Below are 25,929 nucleotides of genomic sequence, written 5' to 3' on the forward strand. Positions count from 1 at the left end.
TACAAGATAAGATATGAAATTGGCTTGACCTAGTCCATATAAGTAAATAAATGATAAGAAAAATTAAGATATGCAATTATTTAATATGTTTTTGATCAAATCTTATCAGAGATTCATTGTTAATTTGGTATTGTGTTATCTCAAAATAAACTCTGTTCAGGTATTAGTTAGTCCAATGAATTAATACTAAATTATGATATATATTATGATTTCTTTTTTTTATATATCATTTGGACAGAAAAACACTTGGCATTTTTTTACAATCTGTAGAAGTGGTCAAGTAGGTGAAGTGTTCAATTCGTAATGATCTAAATTTATTTTATGAAAATGCAAGTCCAACCAAGCATTATGTAAATCATTTTGAACACCTTACCCTTAGCTATATCTGCTCTTGATTGTAACTACTAAGTAGCAGTGGTGCATTCTCAGTTTATAAAAACTGGAAATAAACTAATAATATAATATATTGATTTGACCAAGAAATCATTAAGGGTATGGCTTTTACGGATATTATGCGTATTCTGGTTTGTAATGCAGAAAATGGGTTATGCAACCGTTTTATAACGCAAATCTGATGTAACAATTAATTAAAATGAGACTTCTGTTTTTATTACATTTTTGAGACACTTATAAAACGGCCTGCAAAATGTCTGAGACTAATTGGGGTTATAATTATAATCATCATTTAACACAATGGTAAACATTAACTAATAAAAACACACTACTATTTACATACTCACATATTGTTATATTTTAGTTCATAAAGCCGGAAGAGAAGAGCTAGAAGGGGCTTTGTCCCTTCTAGAGAAAGTATTATGCCTCCTGCCGGAGCTGATCGGGAAGAGATGGCAGCTGCACTCGCTGACCAGGATCTTCTCAAAGCTCCTCCATAGTGGCAACTCACAGAAGTTGCGAGCAGAATCAATTAGGTAACTTGATTTCCTTCTTAGTTTATAAAGCTGGAATAGAAGAATTAAAAGTGGCATTGCCCCCCCGAGAAAGTATACGGATAACATATTCAAAACTAAATAATCATGGTACTAATATTATAATAAAAAGTACCTATCATCATGGCAGATACACTTCCTGACCAGAATCTTCTCAAAAACGTATTTATTTGCAACCAATAAATTAATTTACCGTTTGTCTCCCAGGTATTTCCTGCTCTGGTATCAAGCGCTCGGCGACAATGCGCCAGTGGAAGTTCACAAAATGTTTGCTTCCCTGGTGCCAGGCCTGCCCGAACCTTGCATACTACCAAGCGGCTCACCACTCAAAGGAAAACCTGACCCCAATGCCCCAAACGACTCCGGAGACTTCAGCATGGAGGATATACTGCACCATCCGAATTTTAGCTCGACCACAGATAATGCCAAAAAGGTTGTAGTGGAGCAAACAACTACAGGGTTCATGGGGAAACTAGCGAACGTTTCAGCATCGATATTTCATGACACGAACGCTTTAAACCCAGTCCAATGCGTGGAGGTTCAACCGCTACTGCCACCAAGTGCCAATGAAAAAGCTATTGACAATGAAACAAAGCATTTCTTTGAAATCTTACTGGAAGGAATGGCGTCTTCGGTGACGAAGATCCATTGGAAGGACCGATCGCACGCGAAGTGTATGAGAAGTTTTGCGTTCATGTTGGAGAGATTTAAGATGTATTATTTGCCTGTCATCTGCCCGCAGTATAATAGCAAGAATTCTTTGTATAAACCGAATTTAGGTATGTAGCATTGTTTTTATTGGGATTGTCTTCCCAAATGTGCACAAGGTATTAGCTACTTGCAGTAATTTGAGTATAATCACATCAAACAAATACTAATCCAACTCAATATTTTCAGAATTACCAGTCCAACATAACATACTCGATGATGATTACGTACTATGCCGCGTGACGCTCATCAAATGGGTAGCGAACTACGCCCACTTCCTCAAGAAGACCGGCAGCGATGGCGGCCAACCATCATCAATGACCAGCACAGGGTCACATGTGCCACATTCGAATACACCAACACCAGCGGCTTCTCTACATCATGAGGAGGAAACTTCGTTTACTGTAGGGCAACCTTCGGACTCCAGCAGAGCTTCATCTCATGATTCTGCGTCTAATACACCACACCCTAGTTTAGAACCAGGTACTTACACTTCTATGACCAGCACAGGGTCTCATGTACCGCCACAGAGAACCTCCTATAGAGTGGCAGTCTTGTATTTTTGGTTCGCGATACGAGTCACCAGTGTTTGGGGTGCGAGGAGCGGGCGGGGAATGTGTTAAGCGCGCTGTGATTGGCCGTTTCAAGGACGGCGGGCAGTCGCGCCAGATGAAAAGGGACAGAAGTATGACTGTCCCTCTACTGACGCGTAAGTGGCCAATGTAAGTTGACCTATGCCGGCTCTGAATAAATTATAAATATGACTTATTTGTGGAATGTAATGCCGTCTGTTTTTAAATTTGAGCTTCTTCTTACCTTTCCACACCATTTCACACTACAGGTGGACATCTTTAAGGCATCAAAATACCCTTTTCCAATTTTTTTGTGCGAAAAACACGCGCTGCTTTCGGGTCTGTTACTTGGTCGATACTGATCGGGCACGGCGAGCGCCCGCGCTTATATCAGTGCAAATACTAGGAAGGCTGGCCACCGCGAGTCGTCTTGTAATAGATGTCTATAGGGGTTGGTCTGTGTGTACCGCATACGAATACACCAACACCAGCAGCTTCGCTGCATCATGAGGAGGAAACTTCGTTCACTGTTGGACATTTGGACAACCCTCGGACTCCAGCAGAGCTTCATCTCATGATTCTGCGTGTAATACACCACTGTAGCAGTTTAGAATCAGCATGTGCTGCGTTTCGGTCCACTAAAGTCCAATGACTATATTTAATGTTTTGAGCTACGTGCCCAACAACATATTTCTATCTTGATCGATTCAACATAAGACTATTTCCAGGTTGTCCAGCAGAAGAACTATGTAGTTCTGCAGTAGTTCGCGACGTTCTATGTGGCTGGTCGCGCGAACACGTCGACTTCACAATAGAAGTGCTGCGACAAGCTTTCCTGCTGCCGTTCGCACATGCTGGCGCCTCGCGAAGGGTTATCGCGCTTTATAAGGACTGGATACAAATGAACGTGAGTACTAAGGTTTCCTTCGCTGTAGCAACATTTTGTTAGGTTGCCCAGCAGAATAACTATGCAGCTCTGCCGTCGTCCGCGACGTGCAATGCGGCTTTTCTACTGGCTGTCGCTCATGCTTTCGCCGCGCGAAGGGTTATCGCGCTTTATAAAGACTGGATTCAGATGAACGTAAGTTCCTATCGAATTAGACCTTAGCAGCATGTAAAAGAACCATTGCATTGATGTCATTGTGAGTGCTCCAAGCTTTCCTTTTGCCGTTCGCACACGTCGGAGCCGGACGCCCTGACTTTATTTATTTAAACTTTATTACACAAAAAACAACTTAATGTACAAAAGGCGAACTTAATGCCATGAAGCATTATCGACCAGTCAACCTTTGGGCAACGCAGAGAAGATTGTAGGCGGCGCATAGAGAAAGCAATGACTGATGATGATTGACTTTGCGTCTTATAAAACCAGAATTGAGATGAATGCGAGCTTGCTGACCTTGCATAAAATAAGATTGTAGAAGTACTTCCATACGCCACAGCGAATGGACTCGTCTTGCCATTCTTCGTGTCTGATGCCTATTCAAACCTGTACTCTAATATTTGATTTGTTGCAGGTATCAGAAATCCCACCCTTCCTGCTAGAGAACACATATGAGCCAAACGAACCCGCAGCGCCTCCGCGACGATTACGGAACGATTCGTACCTCGGTGCCGTAGGACGGGATAATGTTATGGTGCGCGCTGGCTTGCAGGTGGTATATATTATTTTTATTAACAGGTGACATATCTTCCTATAAATATCACTAAAATAAATTAATTTCCCTTTTTCCAGAACATTCTGCAAGTATTTATGACGCAAGCGGCTAACGTGTTCCTAGCGAGTTCCTCGCCAGTAGCGCCGCCTGGCGGGCTGGGGCAGCAACAGCTGCTAGAAGAACAGACGGACACGTGCAAACGAGTGCTCAATATCTACCGCTACATGGTCATGCACGTCGCTATGGACGCCGGCTCGTGGTCAGTACTTCCAGAACGTTCTACAAGTGTTCGTAGCTAGTTCCTCGCCAGTGGCGCCGCCTGGCGCACTGGGGCAACAACAGCTGCTGGAGGAGCAGATGGACACGTGCAAGCGAGTGCTCAATATCTACCGCTACATTGTCATGCGCGTCGTCAGTTCCAGAACGTTTCACGGGTGTTGTGGCGCTGCTATCATCGTTCAACAACTGAGATCGGACGATTTTCGCAACACGGCTACTGTCATTTAGAGTTCTAAATTATACATTTTTGCGTACAACTTTAATATATTTTTGCTTAATTCATTTTCAATTTGATATTGTTGTTGCAGGGAACAACTACTGTTTGTGTTGCTTCAAATTACGTCACTTGTACTTACCAAAGTACCACCAAAGAGAAAACAAGAATCGCTAGGTAAGACTTGAATTGAAATGAAATCTGGATATTTAACGAGAGTTGCTTGCGTCAAATGTAGGTGACCAGTTTTGATTATTTATCCCTAGGCCTATTTTGGAATTCTTCACTAAATATTTTTTTGTTGCAGGAGGATTTTTAGCACCAGCGTTATTCCAAACGTTAATTGTGACATGGATAAAAGCAAATTTGAACGTGGCGGTGAAACCAGAGTTGTGGCAGAACTTCATGGAGCTACTCACGAGGTTGACGCATTGGGAGGAGTTAATTACAGAATGGGCGGTATGTAATATCTAACATTAAATCCTTTTAAACTATGAGACTGAAAAAGAATCTAAATTTCAGGCCTCATCTTCAGTGAATCTAAAATTCATTACTAGAAAAAAAAACTTACTAATCGACGATGGTGTTACACAGTGGTCTTTTTTGAGTTTTTTTAATAGGACTACATTATTAGGTACAATTAGTGACAGCAGCTACAGCTACTAAAAACATATGAGTGCTTAAAGGTTACACAGTTCTCGATTATTTATTCTTTTGTTTCAGAAAACAATGGAGACCTTAACTCGAGTGCTAGCCCGGCACGTATACTCTCTGGACCTGTCGGAGAGCAGCGACGCGCGCGGGCGCGGGCGCGGGCGCGACGGGCGCGACGCGCGGGCCGAGCGCCGCGCCGCCGCCGCCCCCGCGCCGCTGCGGCAAGCTCCGCCTCCGCAGCAGCCCGAGGGACGAGCGCTGGGTAATACCGATCTTATTATTGTTTAACTTCGGGCCGCCAACATTATATAAAGTTACAATGTTTTAACTTTGATATAATAAAGTAGCAAATTAACTCTTAAAAATTTGCGAACAAATTAATTTTAACTGAATTTAAAATACGACTAGAATTAAAATTCTCTAAAGAAAAATATTGTATGGTGTGCGGCACGCAGTTTATGCTCAGTTCATTTCTTCAACTTCAACCCATTCTTACAGGTGTAAAATTAAGTAATCATATACAATCCTCGTGTCAATGGCGAAAAAATTCTACAACCAAAAGGTTTAAATACTCCAGGCGCGTCGTCACTAAATTGCTTGTTTTATTGTAGGCAAATCGCCAAAGCTGTCGGCCGGTGCGACCAGGAGAGCAGAGACTGGCGCACGACGGTTGACGCGGGCGCGCTCCGACCCGCACCTGCACAAACACATGCCCACCGTCACACACACAGGTAGTACACATATATCCAGCTATTGGAGCATTCCACGAAAAAGTGTACCATTGTCCCGTACATACGCGAATTTTCTGCAATTAGCTGGTGTAATAGTACATTACATCAGAGGCCGGGAAAATGAGGATTTCCGGCCAAGTAGGTATATACGGCCGAGCGAGCGTGCGAGCGAGGCCGGATAGGGATACGAGGCCGGGAATCCGTTTTCACGCCGAGGCATGTATAGTGCTTTTCTCAAACATACAATGAAATGAAAAAAAATGCTCTAAAGGACAATATTTTATAAAAAAAAAGTTACTTTGCAGGCCTAGGCCTAAAAAATAATATGAAATCCCTTTACAGTCCTCTCGAGTTGTTGCGCCCAAAAAGCGATACTTCCCAGCCCATTTTAAGGAACGTAAAGACAATATTTCATTGCATGTTTGAGAAAAAGGACATTTTTTTAAAGGTAATATGCAGAATTATGCACAGAAAATGTATTGCATGCTATAATCGCCGAAAAATAAAATCGCAACATGAAAAACAATGCGTTTGTACGAGACAGCCCATGGAATACTCCTATTCTACATCCCAACCACGCTAAAGTTTACCCAAACTTAGCAATGTTCCATTTTTCATGCATACGAGTGTAAATACAATAAAAATACATTTCATAGGCGTAATCCTGTGCCTGGAAACTTAGCGCAGTCAAATCTATCTAATTTTCTATTCGTTTTCGCCCGTTACCGTATCGGATATTTGTTTTCTTTTAGCAGAAGAAACCAAAGAACCAGCCAGCAACAACAAACCCCGGAGATGGTACTCGCTCGACTCGCTGCGGCAATCGTCGCAACACGAAGAGCGCGACTCCGCTAGTGGTATGTAATATGTAACAGATTATTATTTTGTTTACAACCAAGTGACTGCGCGATAACCATACGATGTGGTTCCCAAATCTCCCCAACTTGTAAGCTGTCGATGTGGGATGCTGCTATACGTACATACGAGTATTCATAGTTCTCTTTATAGTCTTAAAAACCAATTAAGGAAAATTATTTTATAACCTTTTTTACTTCCTAAAAGTTAAATGTTTTATATTATAGCAAAACTTCATCGTTTATATAATTATGGTACACCTTGGACATCTTCATTCTAAATTCACTTGTTACTACATGCTTTATAAAGATTTACACGTAGTAACCATCTTTGCATACTTTTGTATTTTCAATACTTATTGTATTATGTAACCTTAGCCTTACCTTAGCATAGCTTTGCAAGTGTTATGTATTTTTACTGTTCTAAATTTTATGAACCTCCAGGTCTTTTTTAGAGTAAGTTTGCAATGTTTGCATGCGTATATTTATATGCACCCTTTTCATATGTATAAATGACTGTATGTGTTCTAAATAAATAAAATAAAATAATAAATAATAATAAATATTCGTTGTCTCGACTAGGGCATGCTCCCGGTAACTATTTCCCGGTTCTTGATTTGCCGGGAAATCCCGGTAATTTTATGGTGGCGAAAGGACCGGGACAAAAATTTTGGAACCGGTGCTCCCGGTTCTTTTCAAAATATCCGATTTATTAATTTTTTAAATTGTATCTGCATTTGTGCAATGGCATTTTTAGTATTTGTAAATAATTAGTAAAGTTGAATCTGACAATATAAACATGATATTTATTGCAAATAGTGCAATTTGCAACATTGCTTGAAAACATGGTACTTCTTTATAATATATAACGTAAACAAACCACAGTAAAGAATTGTTTAGGGCAAGAATTTCTTATTATTTCCAATCCAATGTGCTTATTCTCTCAAAACACACACGGACGGACAGAGTTACGACATAAGGGTTCCTTTAGAATTTTTTTGGTATGGAACTCTAAAAATACTAAGAACCGGGACCCCTGGTTCCAGTCCCACTTAGAACCGGGAAATGACATTCTTGGAACCGCTCCGGTTCTGCATGCCCTAGTCTTGACGTGCAAGTCGCATCCAGTGTGGTAATCATCCCCTGTTACCTTCAAGCAACACAAAAGGGAGTTGTGGCTCGGTCAATTTTCCCTCTGCCGAAGCATGTGTTAGGTATCTATGTCCAAGAAGCATGCTTGTGTGCGTGTTACTCGTCCGTACACAAACTCAGATCCATGCAACAAGATTTTTTTCAATTTTCTACGTTCTAGCTTGGGTTCCTTCCTTCCAACTTGTCTGAAGCCGGTTTGGTTTACCCATCCGCTCCACCTTTTAGCAATCTGATAAAGTATGCAATAGGCATGGTGTTCAAAAGAAGATGTATTTATGAATAATTCAATTTTTATTACTAATACATAATAACTTTTTTTTGTGACAGAATCTCGATCCCCATCGCCGGCTCCATCGAGCGGCGTGGAAAGCAGCTCGATAAAGGATTCGCCGCTACAGATAGACTTAGCGTCTGACGGCGGGAATGTCGGTAAGAACCGATTTTTATTTAGCCATTGACCTCATTCTAATGGGTTTTGGATCCCCTAATTTTGGTTTTTTGTAATAGGTCGAGTGTTATGTGAACATCGTTCAACATCGGTAAATTTTCGGAATATGCAGTCCAGATAACTTCGATTACTTCGAACAATATTTATCAATAGGGTTAGATATAGGTACGATCATATACAGGAAATAAAAACAGAAGAACATAACATTAATTCGCATCACGAAATGGTCCCGACTCAGTATAAAGCTAGCTATGAAGCCAGGGTTAGGTTTCCTTAGGGCTCATTCGGTGCCGCCACCCATTTATGATAATGTTGACATTGAAATCTGATTATCTTTATACAGAGTGGTCAGAAAACGAAACGACCGACAGCCTAGCCGGGTCAGCCGGCGTCGGCGTGGTGATGGGCGGCGGCGCTCGCGGCTGGCTGCCCGACGTGGCCGCCGTCATGTGGCGCCGCATGCTGGCCGCGCTCGGCGACCCCAACCTGCTGCGCGACCCGCAGGCCCACAAGAACCTCTACAAGTACCTCATACACCTCAACACTACTCTACTGAAGGTGAGTGTGACACACACGTGTTGTCATGTGTCGCATGCTGGCCGCGCTCGGCGACCCCAACCTGCTGCGCGACCCGCAGGCCCACAAGAACCTCTACAAGTACCTCATACACCTCAACACTACTCTACTGAAGGTGAGTGTGACACACACGTGTTGTCATGTGTCGCATGCTGGCCGCGCTCGGCGACCCCAACCTGCTGCGCGACCCGCAGGCCCACAAGAACCTCTACAAGTACCTCATACACCTCAACACTACTCTACTGAAGGTGAGTGTGACACACACGTGTTGTCATGTGTCGCATGCTGGCCGCGCTCGGCGACCCCAACCTGCTGCGCGACCCGCAGGCCCACAAGAACCTCTACAAGTACCTCATACACCTCAACACTACTCTACTGAAGGTGAGTGTGACACACACGTGTTGTCATGTGTCGCATGCTGGCCGCGCTCGGCGACCCCAACCTGCTGCGCGACCCGCAGGCCCACAAGAACCTCTACAAGTACCTCATACACCTCAACACTACTCTACTGAAGGTGAGTGTGACACACACGTGTTGTCATGTGTCGCATGCTGGCCGCGCTCGGCGACCCCAACCTGCTGCGCGACCCGCAGGCCCACAAGAACCTCTACAAGTACCTCATACACCTCAACACTACTCTACTGAAGGTGAGTGTGACACACACGTGTTGTCATGTGTCGCATGCTGGCCGCGCTCGGCGACCCCAACCTGCTGCGCGACCCGCAGGCCCACAAGAACCTCTACAAGTACCTCATACACCTCAACACTACTCTACTGAAGGTGAGTGTGACACACACGTGTTGTCATGTGTCGCATGCTGGCCGCGCTCGGCGACCCCAACCTGCTGCGCGACCCGCAGGCCCACAAGAACCTCTACAAGTACCTCATACACCTCAACACTACTCTACTGAAGGTGAGTGTGACACACACGTGTTGTCATGTGTCGCATGCTGGCCGCGCTCGGCGACCCCAACCTGCTGCGCGACCCGCAGGCCCACAAGAACCTCTACAAGTACCTCATACACCTCAACACTACTCTACTGAAGGTGAGTGTGACACACACGTGTTGTCATGTGTCGCATGCTGGCCGCGCTCGGCGACCCCAACCTGCTGCGCGACCCGCAGGCCCACAAGAACCTCTACAAGTACCTCATACACCTCAACACTACTCTACTGAAGGTGAGTGTGACACACACGTGTTGTCATGTGTCGCATGCTGGCCGCGCTCGGCGACCCCAACCTGCTGCGCGACCCGCAGGCCCACAAGAACCTCTACAAGTACCTCATACACCTCAACACTACTCTACTGAAGGTGAGTGTGACACACACGTGTTGTCATGTGTCGCATGCTGGCCGCGCTCGGCGACCCCAACCTGCTGCGCGACCCGCAGGCCCACAAGAACCTCTACAAGTACCTCATACACCTCAACACTACTCTACTGAAGGTGAGTGTGACACACACGTGTTGTCATGTGTCGCATGCTGGCCGCGCTCGGCGACCCCAACCTGCTGCGCGACCCGCAGGCCCACAAGAACCTCTACAAGTACCTCATACACCTCAACACTACTCTACTGAAGGTGAGTGTGACACACACGTGTTGTCATGTGTCGCATGCTGGCCGCGCTCGGCGACCCCAACCTGCTGCGCGACCCGCAGGCCCACAAGAACCTCTACAAGTACCTCATACACCTCAACACTACTCTACTGAAGGTGAGTGTGACACACACGTGTTGTCATGTGTCGCATGCTGGCCGCGCTCGGCGACCCCAACCTGCTGCGCGACCCGCAGGCCCACAAGAACCTCTACAAGTACCTCATACACCTCAACACTACTCTACTGAAGGTGAGTGTGACACACACGTGTTGTCATGTGTCGCATGCTGGCCGCGCTCGGCGACCCCAACCTGCTGCGCGACCCGCAGGCCCACAAGAACCTCTACAAGTACCTCATACACCTCAACACTACTCTACTGAAGGTGAGTGTGACACACACGTGTTGTCATGTGTCGCATGCTGGCCGCGCTCGGCGACCCCAACCTGCTGCGCGACCCGCAGGCCCACCAGAACCTCTACAAGTACCTCATACACCTCAACACTACTCTACTGAAGGTGAGTGTGACACACACGTGTTGTCATGTGTCGCATGCTGGCCGCGCTCGGCGACCCCAACCTGCTGCGCGACCCGCAGGCCCACAAGAACCTCTACAAGTACCTCATACACCTCAACACTACTCTACTGAAGGTGAGTGTGACACACACGTGTTGTCATGTGTCGCATGCTGGCCGCGCTCGGCGACCCCAACCTGCTGCGCGACCCGCAGGCCCACAAGAACCTCTACAAGTACCTCATACACCTCAACACTACTGAAGGTGAGTGTGACACACACGTGTTGTCATATGTCGCATGCTGGCCGCGCTCGGCGACCCCAACCTGCTGCGCGACCCGCAGGCCCACAAGAACCTCTACAAGTACCTCATACACCTCAACACTACTCTACTGAAGGTGAGTGTGACACACACGTGTTGTCATGTGTCGCATGCTGGCCGCGCTCGGCGACCCCAACCTGCTGCGCGACCCGCAGGCCCACAAGAACCTCTACAAGTACCTCATACACCTCAACACTACTCTACTGAAGGTGAGTGTGACACACACGTGTTGTCATGTGTCGCATGCTGGCCGCGCTCGGCGACCCCAACCTGCTGCGCGACCCGCAGGCCCACAAGAACCTCTACAAGTACCTCATACACCTCAACACTACTCTACTGAAGGTGAGTGTGACACACACGTGTTGTCATGTGTAGCATGCTGGCCGCGCTCGGCGACCCCAACCTGCTGCGCGACCCGCAGGCCCACAAGAACCTCTACAAGTACCTCATACACCTCAACACTACTGAAGGTGAGTGTGACACACACGTGTTGTCATGTGTCGCATGCTGGCCGCGCTCGGCGACCCCAACCTGCTGCGCGACCCGCAGGCCCACAAGAACCTCTACAAGTACCTCATACACCTCAACACTATACTGAAGGTGAGTGTGACACACACGTGTTGTCATGTGTCGCATGCTGGCCGCGCTCGGCGACCCCAACCTGCTGCGCGACCCGCAGGTCCACAAGAACCTCTACAAGTACCTCATACACCTCAACACTACTCTACTGAAGGTGAGTGTGACACTACTAGGACCTACTCTACTGAAGACGTAAAATTCAATAAAATAAAAATACATAACCTAACCACAAAATTAAAATTTTGAAAAAACCGCCGACCGCGACATATTGGACCGATTTTCACGAAACATGGCTAAGAACACTCCCGACTAACTCAGCTTTCAAACAAAAAAAACTTAATCGAAATCGGTTCACCCGTTCGGGAGCTACGGTGCCACAGACAGACAGACACACACACAGACAGACAGACACGTCAAACTTATAACACCCCGCGTTTTTGCGTCGGGGGTTATATATAAAATATTTTCAGGGCTAACCACCTGATGCGTTTCAAATCCTAATCGCTTTCGATGCAGCACTTTATAACAAACTCAATTTAGATTCTTATGTAAGGAATAAATATTAAACAGATTATACATAGTGAGTCGGCCTATTATTTTCTCTTACATCGAGGAACTCCCGTGAGGAAATCGTTTCGGACATAATGAATGAATATTACCTCAGAGACATGTAACGGACTTATAAACAGCTATGCAATGCCTTTACGTGTATTATCAACGTTATTCTATCGAATTAGAAACCTAAGTTACTTTCGACCTTGACACCAGCTGAACTGCCCAACTGTCCGCCGTGTCGCAATGTCATCATTGTTGACTTAAGCACCCACTCTAGTTTTACTATTCGCTTCTAAGTGTTTACTTTGTACGTGGGTAAGAGTTAGTTGCTATTGCGAATATTATTTATACTAAGTTAACTCAGCAAGAAGTGCTCATTCATAAGTAGCGTCTAATATTTTATGTTGTGTTAGAAAACAACAAAAGAAGTTTTTGTCGTGTTGTGTATTCTGTTCTATAACTCTTATTAATTTCTGTTTCATCTCGATTAAAAAAAAATAAGTTTCTAATTAATAGCATACAAAAAATTTAAGTTGCAATCGCAATGATTAGGATAAAAATCGTGAAGTTAATGTAATCTAAGGAAAACTGCTTAAGTGAGAGAAAAAATACTTACTTCGTTTTCCCGTGATTTAGACTACCATCGTACAGTTGAGTTCACAAACATTTTTACAAGCCATCATGCCAAAAAGACATATAGGCATTTCATTGCAGACACGTCTCTAAGAGAGTTACAATAAGGTCGTGTATATATTTGGAATTTGGCATGTTGTTTATAAAGATGCATGTAACTCGACTGTACTGTGAAGCAGTTTTGAAGGATGAACAGAGTATAAAACAAAATTAACATATAAATCGATTTACTAAAGCTGTTCTGAACTAATCGAATAAGTAATAACAAAAAAGTAATTTTTCGTTTAAAAATTAGTTTTTTGTATTGTGCATCGGTAAAACTTATTATTAACATGGTTTATTCTTAAAACTTGCAAAGTGCAAAAAAGAACGTCCGCACGATTTCAATTTTTTGTCATATTTTTTTACGGTAACGTATTAGTTCTCTCCATCCAATAAATAAATTCGTATTTCTTATCATCACGGTTCAAACGCATTCAAGCGTATCGAGATAAAGCTAAATCTTAGACGTCGGTAGCCGCGTTTTGTGCACAGGTTTACATACTTACCTTTATTCCCTAAAATTTCAAAATAGGGCGTGTAATTTAAAGTTCAGCTAGCTATATAATCATGAGTAGGTAATAAACATTTAAATACCGTTCTACGCTATGTAAACCTTGTCATTCAATATACCAGCCATCTGCTAATTTTTATCGTAAACAACTTTGACGAAATTATCAGTCGATATCTCGGTGTAATAGCAAAATGAATCATGTTCATCTCGATCTGGCCATTTGTTTATTGTTATTGTTAATCTGTACAGTTTTTTTGTTAATTTGATATTGTTGGGCTTTGCTAGTTGAGCGGAAAACACGAAGTTATCAAAGTGCCGGTGTCTTTGTGTGTTGTTTGTGAGATTGTACGAAGTGTTGTCGAACTCTAAAGTGTTTAAAGACTGCCAATGCGAAAGAAGAAGCGGAAAAAGAAGGCTTCTAAGGAGGCTCCGAAAAAAGGTATATTAATTTAAATACCTATAGATTTTGTCGCGTTTTCAGATACACTAATGTTTTATATGAAACTGTGAAAAATCATCAGTATTTTTTTGACTGTGAGTAATTGTAAGTACGACGTTTTAGACTTTATTCAAAATGATGGGGAAATACTATGTCAGTTATATATTTAATTTATTTGTTGAAAATTATAATTGTTCAAGATTGTATAAAGAAATTATTTTAACTGCGTACAATGAAGCGTTTGTTTATTTAAATTAGCTTTTAATAAAAGACGAAAAGTGGGTAGATTTCTTACGCTTTCAAATTACAATTTACTTGTCAATATTTTTTATTTCGGACCTAATGGTTGTAATCGAAGTTTATTTTTATTTCCAGGAGTTTATTAGTGGTTTTAGCTGGTTTTCACGAATGTTGCAAATTGTTTTAAACTCGAATTTGAAAACATTTGATGATGACGATTACTTTGAGTTTTTAAAGGTATTAAAAAAAAATTTGTTCCCTTTGTGTAAATACAAGGTTCTGGTGATATTTCATTTGTTTTCTAGTTTAACAATTCATTAAACCTAAAAGAGCCCACATTATGCAAAATACGCCCACAGTTAAGATTCTATTTGAAGTTTTATAGCAGGAGAACTTATCGAATTGCTCACAAAAAATAATTATAACGTGTTACTTAATAATAATTTCACAATACTTTCCGATCAATATGACACTAAAAATCATGAGGATATATATTTTCGAATCAAATTTACACTCGAAAATGAACTCTTTTAAAGCTATCATATGAAAATTTTAAACTTCTCTTAAAATAGTTGTTCAATACCAGTGTCATTGTTTCAGATAAGCCAAAACCAAACGCTAAATGGCAACACGGAGATCCACGTGCCTTTCAACCTGGTGGCGGGATGGTGCCTCGAGGCTGAGGCGCTGCCGCCTTCGCACAGGTATGATTTTCATTCCTCAGCAATGAACTTGGGTAAGGGTCAGCATCAACCACAGTTAACAGACACGTCAACGTCACACAGCAGAAATCTTTGAAAATTCCCTTACAATAAAATTTAGCGAATTTCGCTATTTAACTGTGACAGATTTAGTGCAACCGACCCTAACGTTTGAATGTCTTTATCTCCTAATCGTCTAAGTTTAGGTCATAAAATTAATCGTTTCTCATGTAACTGTTATTGGGGATGCTATGGGAAAACGATCCCGACGAATTGAGAACCTTTTTTAAAAGTCTGTTAAAAATATATCACTCTATTTGTATCACTCTTACTTTGTTTTCAAAACCTGACCGTATGTTTAGGGCTGGCAAACTGCTGGCATTGCGACTGCTATGCGAGAGTACGCAAGCGCAGGCGCAAGGCCCGGGGGCGCCGTCCTCGTGCAACAACCGGCTACATCTCGCACACCTTAACCTGTACCAGCGCGCACTCCACCATGGTAAGCTAGCTCAGTATTGACTGTAGGGCTGACAAACTGCTGGCATTACGACTACTATGCGAGAGCACGCAAGCGCAGCCGCAAGGCCTGGGCGCGCCCTCCTCGTGCAACCACCGGATTCATCTTGCACACCTAAATCTGTACCAGCGCGCTCTGCATCACGGTAAGCTGACCTGATGACTTATAAGGCTAGCTAAGGCAGCCAGTGTACACACCCCGAGGCCGAACCATGACACGGAAACAGGAGCTATTCCATTGCTGGCTACTGGCTTTATATTAGCACTTGCTTTTACTAGAATATTTGTAACATTGAGCTGAGTGACAAATGGAAGTTAATTACTTATGTATATTTGATGCAGGGAAAATCAAACAGTGAGGAAGCAGTATACTTCATACACCAATATAATGAAGAATGGCTCAATGAGTCGACCTGAATTCGTTTAATTACACCAAATAAACAAATAGATTACAATTCAACGTGCATAAAACATCTAAAGGTCATGCCAGTGTCGTAATTAGTCAAATTAAAATTAATTGTCAGTTAAACAAGTCAGCATTACCCTACAGTTAACGCAGTCACATAAACGTAGTTCAACGCAACGCTGTTTTATATTATAAAAATAGAACTATAAAATTGGTAAACGATATGAGGTCAGTAAAATCCTTACAAATGTTTGCCGCTAGTGTTCTGGTGAACAAGAAAGGTAAGTTTTATGCAAAAATGATTTTATTTCAATTTTATATCGGTAACAATTGATACGTGTCCTTTCCAAGTGTTTTTTGATGCATTCTTCAATGGAGCTCCTATATCTTGTCCTGATTTCACTAAGTTCATTGTGATATTTGGCTTCCACTTGGTGATAAAACTTCCTAGTCCAACACTAAGTTTACTCACATACCTTCGTAGATAGAAATGACAATTAAAGTTTTCGCCTTCAGGTCTAACGGGCGAGGACCGGTCCGTGGTCGACGTGTTGGTCGAGTACGCCGCACCGCGCTATCTGTCCCTGGCTCTCGACGGCTACTCGCTGCTGCTGCTCGACTTCGTGCACGCCTCCACGGTCGTGCTCAACTCCTCCGACATGGGCCCCACGGTGAGACAGTGTCCACACGTGCGGTCGAGTAGCTCCGCTACTGTCGCTGGCTCTCGACGGCTACTCGCTGCTGCTGCTCGACTTCGTGCACGCCTCCACGGTCGTGCTCAACTCCTCCGACATGGGCCCCACGGTGAGACAGCGTCCACACGTGCGGTCGAGTAGCCCCGCTACTGTCCCTGGCTCTCGACGGCTACTCGCTGCTGCTGCTCGACTTCGTGCACGCCTCCACGGTCGTGCTCAACTCCTCCGACATGGGCCCCACGGTGAGACAGCGTCCACACCTGCGGTCACGTGCGGTCGAGTAGCCTCGACTTCGCTACTGTCCCGTGCTCAACTCCTCGACACGGCTACTCGCTGCTGCTGCTCGACGTCTGCACACTACTGTCCCTGGCTCTCGTCCACGGTCGTGCTCAACTCCTCCGACATGGGCCCCACGTCCACGGTCGTGCTCAACTCCTCCGACATGGGCCCCACGGTGAGACAGTGTCCACACGTGCGGTCGAGTAGCCCCACTACTGTCCCTGGCTCTCGACGGCTACTCGCTGCTGCTGCTCGACTTCGTGCACGCGTCCACGGTCGTGCTCAACTCCTCCGACATGGGCCCCACGGTGAGACAGTGTCCACACGTGCGGTCGAGTAGCCCCACTACTGTCCCTGGCTCTCGACGGCTACTCGCTGCTGCTGCTCGACTTCGTGCACGCGTCCACGGTCGTGCTCAACTCCTCCGACATGGGCCCCACGGTGAGACAGCGTCCACACGTGCGGTCGAGTAGCCCCACTACTGTCCCTGGCTCTCGACGGCTACTCGCTGCTGCTGCTCGACTTCGTGCACGCGTCCACGGTCGTGCTCAACTCCTCCGACATGGGCCCCACGGTGAGACAGCGTCCACACGTGCGGTCGAGTAGCCCCGCTGCTGTCGCTGGCTCTCGACGGCTACTACTGCTCGACTTATCATATAAAGCTTGAATCAAACGAATGTCGATAGCAAATGTATGAAACGTTGGACAGAGGCTGCTATCAAATGGAATTCGAGTGTCACATCTGACGACAAGAGTTCGGATCTGGATAATGTATTACTTCTTTAAGACATCATTTGACATAACGTTTCATGTTAACATAGTATTGTTTGTTTCAGTGTCCGCGAACGGCGGCGGTGACATTCCTTGGCTCGCTGCTCGCGTTGCCAGACGCCCTCATGAACGCGCCCATGTTACAACCGTACCCACATCAATACAACACCGTATCATGCCCAGATCTGAAGGTAATCTTTGTTTAACTAGTCATTTAATTGTGTTACAAAATTGTCATTGTAAGGCAGTTTGATATTGCGCCACCAAAGGTTGACTGAAAAATTAAATGTTTTGACAGATTGTAGACAAGTCTTGTCAAGACAAACTAACCGTCTGTTCTTTAGCATTCTCCGGAAACGTTCTTATTTGCATTGCTAGTTCAATCAATGTCAGTATATCTTATACTGAGACTGACATGTTCGTACGTTTCCGTAACGCTACTAAAGCAATTCTTTTCGCACTACATCTGTAAAGCGTTCGTTAAATTTTATAGTATGGGAAGTTCCATAGACGTCTTCTGCGTGACTATGACGTGTCTGTCAAATGTGGTTGATACAACTGGCCCTACTGTAATAGAAAACTTATCGATGATGCAGTATGTAATCTATTTGTAAATTGTTACAGGAACACGTGCTAAACATAGTGGTCCGCGTGTGTCGCCGAGAAGGCGCGGGCGCGGCGCGCTGCTGCGGCGCCTGCGCGCTCACCGCGCACGCGTGCCGTCTGCTCGCCGCGCGCCAACACTGCCCAAGGCTGCCCTCCATCGTCACCTGTCTGCTGCAGATGCTGATGGTGAGTGTAATAGCGGCGTGGACTCACGTGTGTCACTACTAGCCCCCAGGCAGCACTGCCCGCGTCTGCCCTTGACTTGCCTGCTGCAGATTCTGATGGTGAGTGTTCTGACTTATGATCTACTCGGCAGGCAGCCAGGCACCGGGCATCGTCGTTCCATTGTTTGTTTTCAGTCATGGCTGCAGAGTAGCGCCTCGGACACTCAATGCTAGGTTCCGGAACATGCATATCGTGGCCTTCGCGTAAACGTGATAAGGGTCACGTTGCATGAGGCCTGATGCATTCACAAGAAGCATCGGTACCCGGTCGGGTTATCCGTTCGTTCAACCCTATTTCACCTTGTGTCTAAAGAATAAAGGTCGCACGTTTGATTTTGATCTATAGTTGCTTTTTAATTAATATTTATAAAAAACTAACAATTTTGGCTCAGTGATCCAAAACGAGAAATCTTGGCCTCCGAAACGAGAGATCGCGAAACCTGTCCCGATCCTGCGTAGCCTCTTGCCAGTCACTGGCTTGAAGCTGACGTAACCATAATTAATATTTATACATTTTTTTAATTCAACTAGTGTAATAAGGATAATATTTTTTTTAATATAGCCTGTAATGCACCCTGTAATCATTTCAAAATGCTAATACAAATGTTTGTTTCAGATGAAAAACAAGCACATCGCGAAAGTGGTCAGCGACTGCATACTGGTATTAGCGGACTACACAGACCACATAGTTGAAATGTATCCGGGACTCGCTGGTACGTATTGTTCTCTATGAAACACAAGTTTAGCTAGAAAGTTGCTCTTACATTATGTACTTATAGTTTATGTTTTGTATTGCTGTAAACACAGTATTTTAGCAGCGTCAAAACTGTTCCTTTTCTATGAACTTACGAGTAATAAACGTATTTTCCCCTCACTAGCTCGGAAACACGTGTTTTGTCCTTTAATACCAGCGGGTAAAAACGCATTTTATCCACTAGTGGGTAAAGTAATTTGACCTTGAATAAAGTCAAATTAACTGCTTTGAAATTGATAAGAGTAGGTGAAGGTAGTAATAAAGATGATTTACCACCTGTGGAACTACTGGAAGCAGTGATAAACGCATTTTATGCGTTGTAGTTTCCTCGCTATAGTGAGAGGAAAAGTTTTGTGTTACACTCGGGTGCAAATGTATTTTACTTCTCGTGTGTTAAAAAACTCGCAAGTTCAGGATTCTATTCTCGAACCACTCGCCTCGCTCGTGGTTCAACTATAGAATCCTTTCACTTGCTCGTTTTTCAATTCCACACTCGGCGTTAAAATACAACTTTGCCCCCTTGTATAACAAATAACTATTTTTTGCTATAGGTAAAATAATTAAATGGATCTGCGCATGTTTGGCTCAACTCGCGAGCAGTAGCGGACGCGATTCAGTGAAGCCTTTGGCTGGATCGCTACTCCTATGCCTCGCCGAGTTCGCCGTGCGGTGTGGCCCTACGTATCTCATGCAAGAGAAAGAAGGCGACCAGACGCTGTTACTTATTATATTCAAGGTAAGATACAACACTACAATACTAATCGTAAAGAGGATGTAAGCATGTTTGGGCTAATAAGCAAGTAGCAGCGGACGCCAATCAGTAGTAAAGCCTCTAGCTGCGTAGTTGAAATATAAAGAAAACTAGTGAGTAAAATAACAACAATTATATTTAGAAATCTGTACAAAAATAATTACAAAAATTTATAAAAACATGAATAATTAGTAAATTCAGGAAAAAAGTTAAACACAAAGCAATATATAACAATTTGAACGTGTAGTAAAACCTACACAGGTATCCAAAATCGACGACAGAGCTTAAAACACCAATTCCTTTGAAAATTCTTTTCATTGAAATTTGATAATTCCTTAGGACTTGCAAACGGTCTCGATTAAAATTTCTGTTTAGTATGAGAATGAGCAAAGAAGAAGAAGTGTGTTGAAATGTCACAGAAATAAAGCTTCCATGTTGCCTCTACCATTGCGGTATCGCAATGAACCGAGTTAAAGTAATCTTGAAATGAATGGACTACAGGGTTTGCAATTCGCATCCAAATGATTCGACAAATGTTAATCCGAATGGACTACCCTACACTCCTACTGGACACGTGAACGTATGCAGATCGGCATTGACTTTAAAATTAGTTAAACTTCTCAACGGTTGTGGTATTACTGCTGGTACTGCTGGCCCTGCGCCTGGTCGACGTGCTCCTGCGGCTGGAAGCCGTTCTCGCCGGCGGTGTAGGTGACGGTGTACACCACGCCGTCGGGCGCAGTGTACTTGTAGCTGCCCTGCACTTCGATAGCCTTGTGCTCCTCGCTGATCTGCTTCAGCGTGCCTTGCTCTTGGCGGGCGGTGCCGTCGCTTGTTTCGAATCTGAAGTGGAAATATTTTGTTTTTAGAAGAATTATATTTCTCATTTCATGATTTACTCTAAGAATTCCTAGTGAATTTCCTTTTAACTCGGCGTTGAAATGAGAGCACAAACCTACCATTTTAATAATATTGTAAACGTGTATAATTTAGCTTTACCCAGACGTATGTTTTATTTTATACCAAAAACTTCGTTCAATAAGATGAAGTATGAAGATAATACAATACAATACAATACTCTTTATTGCACACCTCACATAGTTTACAAGTAATACACAAGAAACAAAACAATAATTTACACCGAAAACAATTATTTTCAAGGAATTCGTACTTGGGGGTAAAATTTAGTCCGGAAGAACTGAAAAAATACGAGGTAGTTAAATAATTAACTACTGAGCTAAAGCTAATGCTAAAAAGAAATAGGTAAAGATATCGCGAAAATATAAGGCAGAGTGAATCTACGCTAGTCGCTTAGGCGAGGCGAGGCTCCTGAATAGGATGTTCACATGTCGAGCTTTTTAGACTCAGTTACCCCCATACGGGGAGATTTAATAATTTTTCCTAGTAAAGTATAGCTTTACTAGGAAAAATTATTAAAACTTACTCAAAGTGATATCCTTCGGGGCCTACAATGGCGTCGTGCTTGAGGATCTCCACTGGTTGTTGGCCTTGCTGCGGCGCGGCCAGGGCCACGGCGCACAGGGCGAGGGTGACGATTGCCTGAAAATGTACCGTTGATACTGTTAGCTTATAGATTGCATACCTTATTGCGACGAGCTCAATCCAGATTAGTTAGACAAAAAAACTACAGAGGATTCTAACCTCAATCATTATAATTATACAGTCCAACTTTTTCAAACCTTTTTTTTTTGTACAGTAAGTACCTACACCTATATTTTAAACAATAAAAATAAAAAGTACAGGCAGCATTTTTTATTGTAAATTAAGTACATCATAGATATATAGTAACGTCAGAAAACTATTTGATAATTGTTTGTTGATATTTGCTAAGCTACTTTTAAAACCTCAACCAAACCAATGCAGTGATAAGTATAAGAAACCTCACAATACATATAATTTTCTTATTAGTGTAAAGTAACCTTGTGTTATTTCTCACTAACAGAAATAATACGTACAGTAATAAGCTTGAAATACTTACGTATTTATGCATTTTGAATATAAATTTTATTTTACTAAATAGTAAACTACTGCTACTCTAGCTGTTTGCAAACTGTGCATATTCCAGCCGATTCCCCATTTATAAATGCAATAAGATTGATGTCAAAACCACCTGTAATGTGGTGCCGTAGACCACCACGCACAGACACTTCATCACTCGTTGAAGAAGAATGCGAAGTGTCACAACACAAGACATCGCTTTTTGCGATGTATATTTAGGCTTATATTTGAACTAATTGCAGACATCTGTTTTATACCACTAAAGAAAGAAAAAATTGCTGCCCACAACACATATATGAGGAGTGTCTTTTCAAAAGGGCTTATTTCCACTTTGAACTTTTTTGGGAAATCGAGAAAAACATAATTGTAATATTGTAAGTTGACGTTAATGCTAAGATTACATCAAACGTAACATGTGTACCTAAATAAATATTTAATTACCATATGTTTTTGAGAATTAAGCACTTTTGATGCGAACTTTTGGGAATTAAGCCCTTTTGTTGTGGCCTCGTAGCGTAAACGTTATTATTTTAAAATAGTTTTATTTAATTTTTGGATTTTGAATTAAGTTAGTTGATATCAATGTTGTTGTACTACATACATTGGTTTATCCACATAAATAATCATTACACATTTTTCAAAATGTGTTCTAAACTTTGATGTTACTCTTTTTTTTAAAGATCAAGGCGAGACTTTTCGAGCTTTAATCTCAAAACAACACTTAATTTTCTATACTAAAAAAAACTGCATTCATAGTTAAAAAAAAAAGAAAAAATGGAAATAAGCCCTTTTGAAAAGACACTCCTCATATGTGCTGCGTAGGCACATTCAGTGGCGTAGCGAGGGGGGGGGCGGGGGGGCCATGGCCCCGGGCGGCACATGACAGGGGGCGGCAAAATCGGCAATTAAAAATTATAATATACATAGAGACAGAGTTGCACCGTAAGTGTTCCTTTGAACCTTTTTGTTACGGAACCTAATAAATAAAATTGTTAATTATGAGACCAACATTTTTCAAATCGCGATGAGAAACGCGCCAATTCTCTGTTTTGTGCTGGCGCCGAATGCACCGCGCACGGCTGCGAGCGACGCGGGGCGGGGGCGCGAGCGGCTGCACGCTGCCGAGCAGCCGCCGAGCTTCCACGAACTATAGGCGAATGTTCGAAAAACTATGGCGAAAGAGCTTAAGCGGCAGCTATATTACACGATAAAACACCTTATCGTCATACTGTTAAGCCTTACTTTGTAATGAATGGAGTTTTACATTTTTGTACTTACGACAGATGAATACTTGAGTTGAGCAAACAAAATTCGTCATTTTGTTCCGAAGTTTCTATTTTTAACCGACTTCAAAAAAAAAGGAGGAGGTTCTCAATTCGACTGAATGTTTTTTTTTTTTTTTTGTATGTATGTTCCTCGATATCTCCGAGAATTGTAGACGGACTTTCAAAATTTTTTTTTTGATCGAACGGGTATAACCCCGAGATGGTCCCATTGGCACCAAGTCAAGGTCTGATGATGGGATCCTGGAGAAATCGAGGGAACTCTTCAAATGTTATAGGCACATGTAATGTTTTTAGTGTATTTTTCAAAGGTAAACCAGTATTTACGCCTGATGGTAATAATTTTATGTGGCTGAGCTGATGATGGAAGGTCAACTCCTCAATGGTTAGGAGTTAAAGGATAATTCTTTCACTAGTGTACATGTATTCGGACTGATACGTATAATATCAATAGGAACCACTAAAAATCAACAAATAAATAAACTTTTTAACAAAAAATAAAACCGCCTTCAAAAATAAGCGCGTTACAAAACACGGAGAAACTAAAAAGCAAAAAATAATAAACCTTTTAATTCAGATTTCTTATCGTATTGCAATAATCTAAACATCCAAATTATAAACAAATCAATTATTTTTGGAGTCGGTGCCAGCCCGCGTATGGTTGGGTGGGGCAAACAGGCAATAGCAAGGCGACGAACAGGTCTGGTACCGACTGCAAAAATAATTGATTTGTTTATAATTTGGATGTTTAGATTATTGCAATACGATAAGAAATCTGAATTAAAAGGTTTATTATTTTTTGCTTTTTAGTTTCTCCGTGTTTTGTAACGCGCTTATTTTTGAAGGCGGTTTTATTTTTTGTTAAAAAGTTTTAAAAACTGCAATTACTTCTTAGTGCTAAGTTTAATTATAATAGGAAAATATTACATTTGATTTATGGATTGATATTCAATTCACTTATTGTCAAATTGGGTAAGTGTCTATTTTAAGTATTTTTGAATTTGAATTGAATGTTGAATAGTTTTGATCCAAGTTTGAAATATTTCTCGTATGTTATGTGCGTAAGTAAACAATAATACTTTAGCTTTGTGCTAAGGCCACCGAGTAATATTAGACGGTCAACCAAATTTTAGCACTAAAAAAACCGGCCAAGTGCGAGTCGGACTCGCCCACCGAGGGTTCCGTACAAATTTTCAATAGTTGAATCATCAAATGTTATTCATATAACTCTAACGTTCCTGAAGCGACCTCATTATATCAGGATAAATGCGATGTACGAAATGAGCGTTCAACGTACCTACAGCGATATCTTTCGGCAAATTAAGTAGACCAATAATGTGTGCGAGCTAGTATGGAGGATGATTTTTATGGGATAATTGTTTATTGTGTGAACCGATTTTAACCATTTTTCCTCTCTTTGAAAGCAAAAAATTTCATTTTTATTTTGTAAAAAATACAGGTACAATAAACACCCGCAAGAGTGTTCAAATTGAAAATGTAAATCTGGAAGGATTTTTTTAAAAGTTCATTTTTTTTTCAAAAACATTTTTTTTCCACAACAAAAAAATTATGAAAAAAAAAATTGTTTTGATATGTATAGTTTGAGTTTTTTCTAACGATACCCCACTTGCCCGAGTAAATTTAAAATTTATAGCTTTCCCCCCTTTTATTTTGGCCATTTTCTGTAATTAATATTAATACATTTAAAAAAATATACTTTCAATTTGTAGAGATTAACGATGTTCATAAGTATTGCATATTTCAAAGCGATAACATAAGTAGTTCTCGAGATATTAAATAGTGTGACAGACAGACAGACAGACGGACAGAGTCGCACCATATAAGGGCCTTTTATTTGTACCTTTTTGGTAAGGAACCCTAAAAAGGCGCGAAATTTAAATTTTCTATAACCTTCGCCCCTATATTTTCAATATTTTTTTGAAGTGTTAGAATATGGTTCGTCGATGATTCCGCCAACGCCAAGGTTTAGGAAGGCACGCGTTTCAAGAAATTAAATTTGCCGTTTTTTTAGTACCAAGATTTGGTTGACCGTCTTCTTTAGTAGGAACAAAAGACAAAAGCTATTGGTTTGGATTACCTCAAAAAGGAAAAACGGATCCCTATAGGATCACTCGTGCGTCTGTCTGTCCGTCTGTCACAGCCAATTTTCTCATATGTCTTGTGACCCAAAGACGGACAAGCAAATTAAGAAAATTTAATTGTAGGGGTCACTTTTGGTTGGTAAAAATGAAAATGAAAAATTAAAGTTTTTTTAAACTCTATTATGTTACATATCAAATGAAAGAGCTTTTTATATAAAGTATTTCAAATATATTTTCTCAAATAATTATAAGTAATTTTCAAGTAATTTAAGAAAATAGGCAAAAAGTTCACAGAAAAAATACACGAGATAGCCTTCAATCTATGGATTACACAGGAAAGCCTATTATAATTCTACAGTCAAGCGTAAGTCGGACTTATGAAATCTACCTAAATTAATTTCTGTTTCGTTTTTTTTAGAAATTGTTCAGGCACATTATGCAATTTCCTATAAAATATATTTTGTAATACTGCCACGAGCTAATACCACTCAGTTGTATCATAAGTATATAAAGATGACCGCTTTTCATACTTGATACATAAGTATATAAAAAAATAAATATAAACACCAAAAACATTTGAGATTGACAGTTACACCCTAAAA

At 42.2% G+C, this 25,929-nt stretch overlaps 2 protein-coding genes across 2 annotated transcripts in view; one reads left to right on the forward strand and one right to left on the reverse strand.

Moving 5' to 3' along the window:
- The window catches only part of LOC125232433 (probable Rho GTPase-activating protein CG5521), a 36,529-nt gene that overhangs the window by 2,225 nt on the left and 8,375 nt on the right, over positions 1–25,929 (forward strand). Inside the window, 20 exon segments of the mRNA XM_048138091.1 lie at positions 758–929; positions 1,155–1,726; positions 1,845–2,138; positions 2,956–3,134; positions 3,745–3,882; positions 3,963–4,144; positions 4,473–4,555; positions 4,686–4,837; positions 5,102–5,294; positions 5,644–5,763; positions 6,516–6,620; positions 8,097–8,198; positions 8,561–8,775; positions 14,821–14,924; positions 15,284–15,420; positions 16,360–16,514; positions 17,654–17,779; positions 18,213–18,380; positions 19,035–19,131; positions 19,724–19,908. Of these exon segments, the coding sequence (XP_047994048.1) occupies positions 758–929; positions 1,155–1,726; positions 1,845–2,138; positions 2,956–3,134; positions 3,745–3,882; positions 3,963–4,144; positions 4,473–4,555; positions 4,686–4,837; positions 5,102–5,294; positions 5,644–5,763; positions 6,516–6,620; positions 8,097–8,198; positions 8,561–8,775; positions 14,821–14,924; positions 15,284–15,420; positions 16,360–16,514; positions 17,654–17,779; positions 18,213–18,380; positions 19,035–19,131; positions 19,724–19,908 (3,479 nt within the window).
- LOC125232434 (endocuticle structural glycoprotein SgAbd-5-like) lies at positions 20,048–22,126 on the reverse strand. Its single transcript, XM_048138092.1, has 3 exons — positions 21,923–22,126; positions 21,368–21,483; positions 20,048–20,766 (listed from the first exon to the last, which is right to left on the reverse strand). The coding sequence occupies exons 1-3, from the start codon at positions 21,932–21,934 to the stop codon at positions 20,559–20,561; spliced, it is 336 nt and encodes a 111-aa protein (XP_047994049.1). The 5' UTR covers positions 21,935–22,126; the 3' UTR covers positions 20,048–20,558.

The sequence above is a fragment of the Leguminivora glycinivorella genome, chromosome 13, assembly GCF_023078275.1.
Source record: "Leguminivora glycinivorella isolate SPB_JAAS2020 chromosome 13, LegGlyc_1.1, whole genome shotgun sequence".
NCBI classification, from domain to species: domain Eukaryota; kingdom Metazoa; phylum Arthropoda; class Insecta; order Lepidoptera; family Tortricidae; genus Leguminivora; species Leguminivora glycinivorella.

What these genes read in the sequence shown, in the direction of transcription:
- LOC125232434 (XM_048138092.1), bottom strand. An exon ending in CCCGAAGGATATCACTTTGA is followed by an intron (nt 20,767 to 21,367) that starts GTAAGTTTTAAT and finishes TTTCCACTTCAG; the next exon opens with ATTCGAAACAAGCGACGGCA.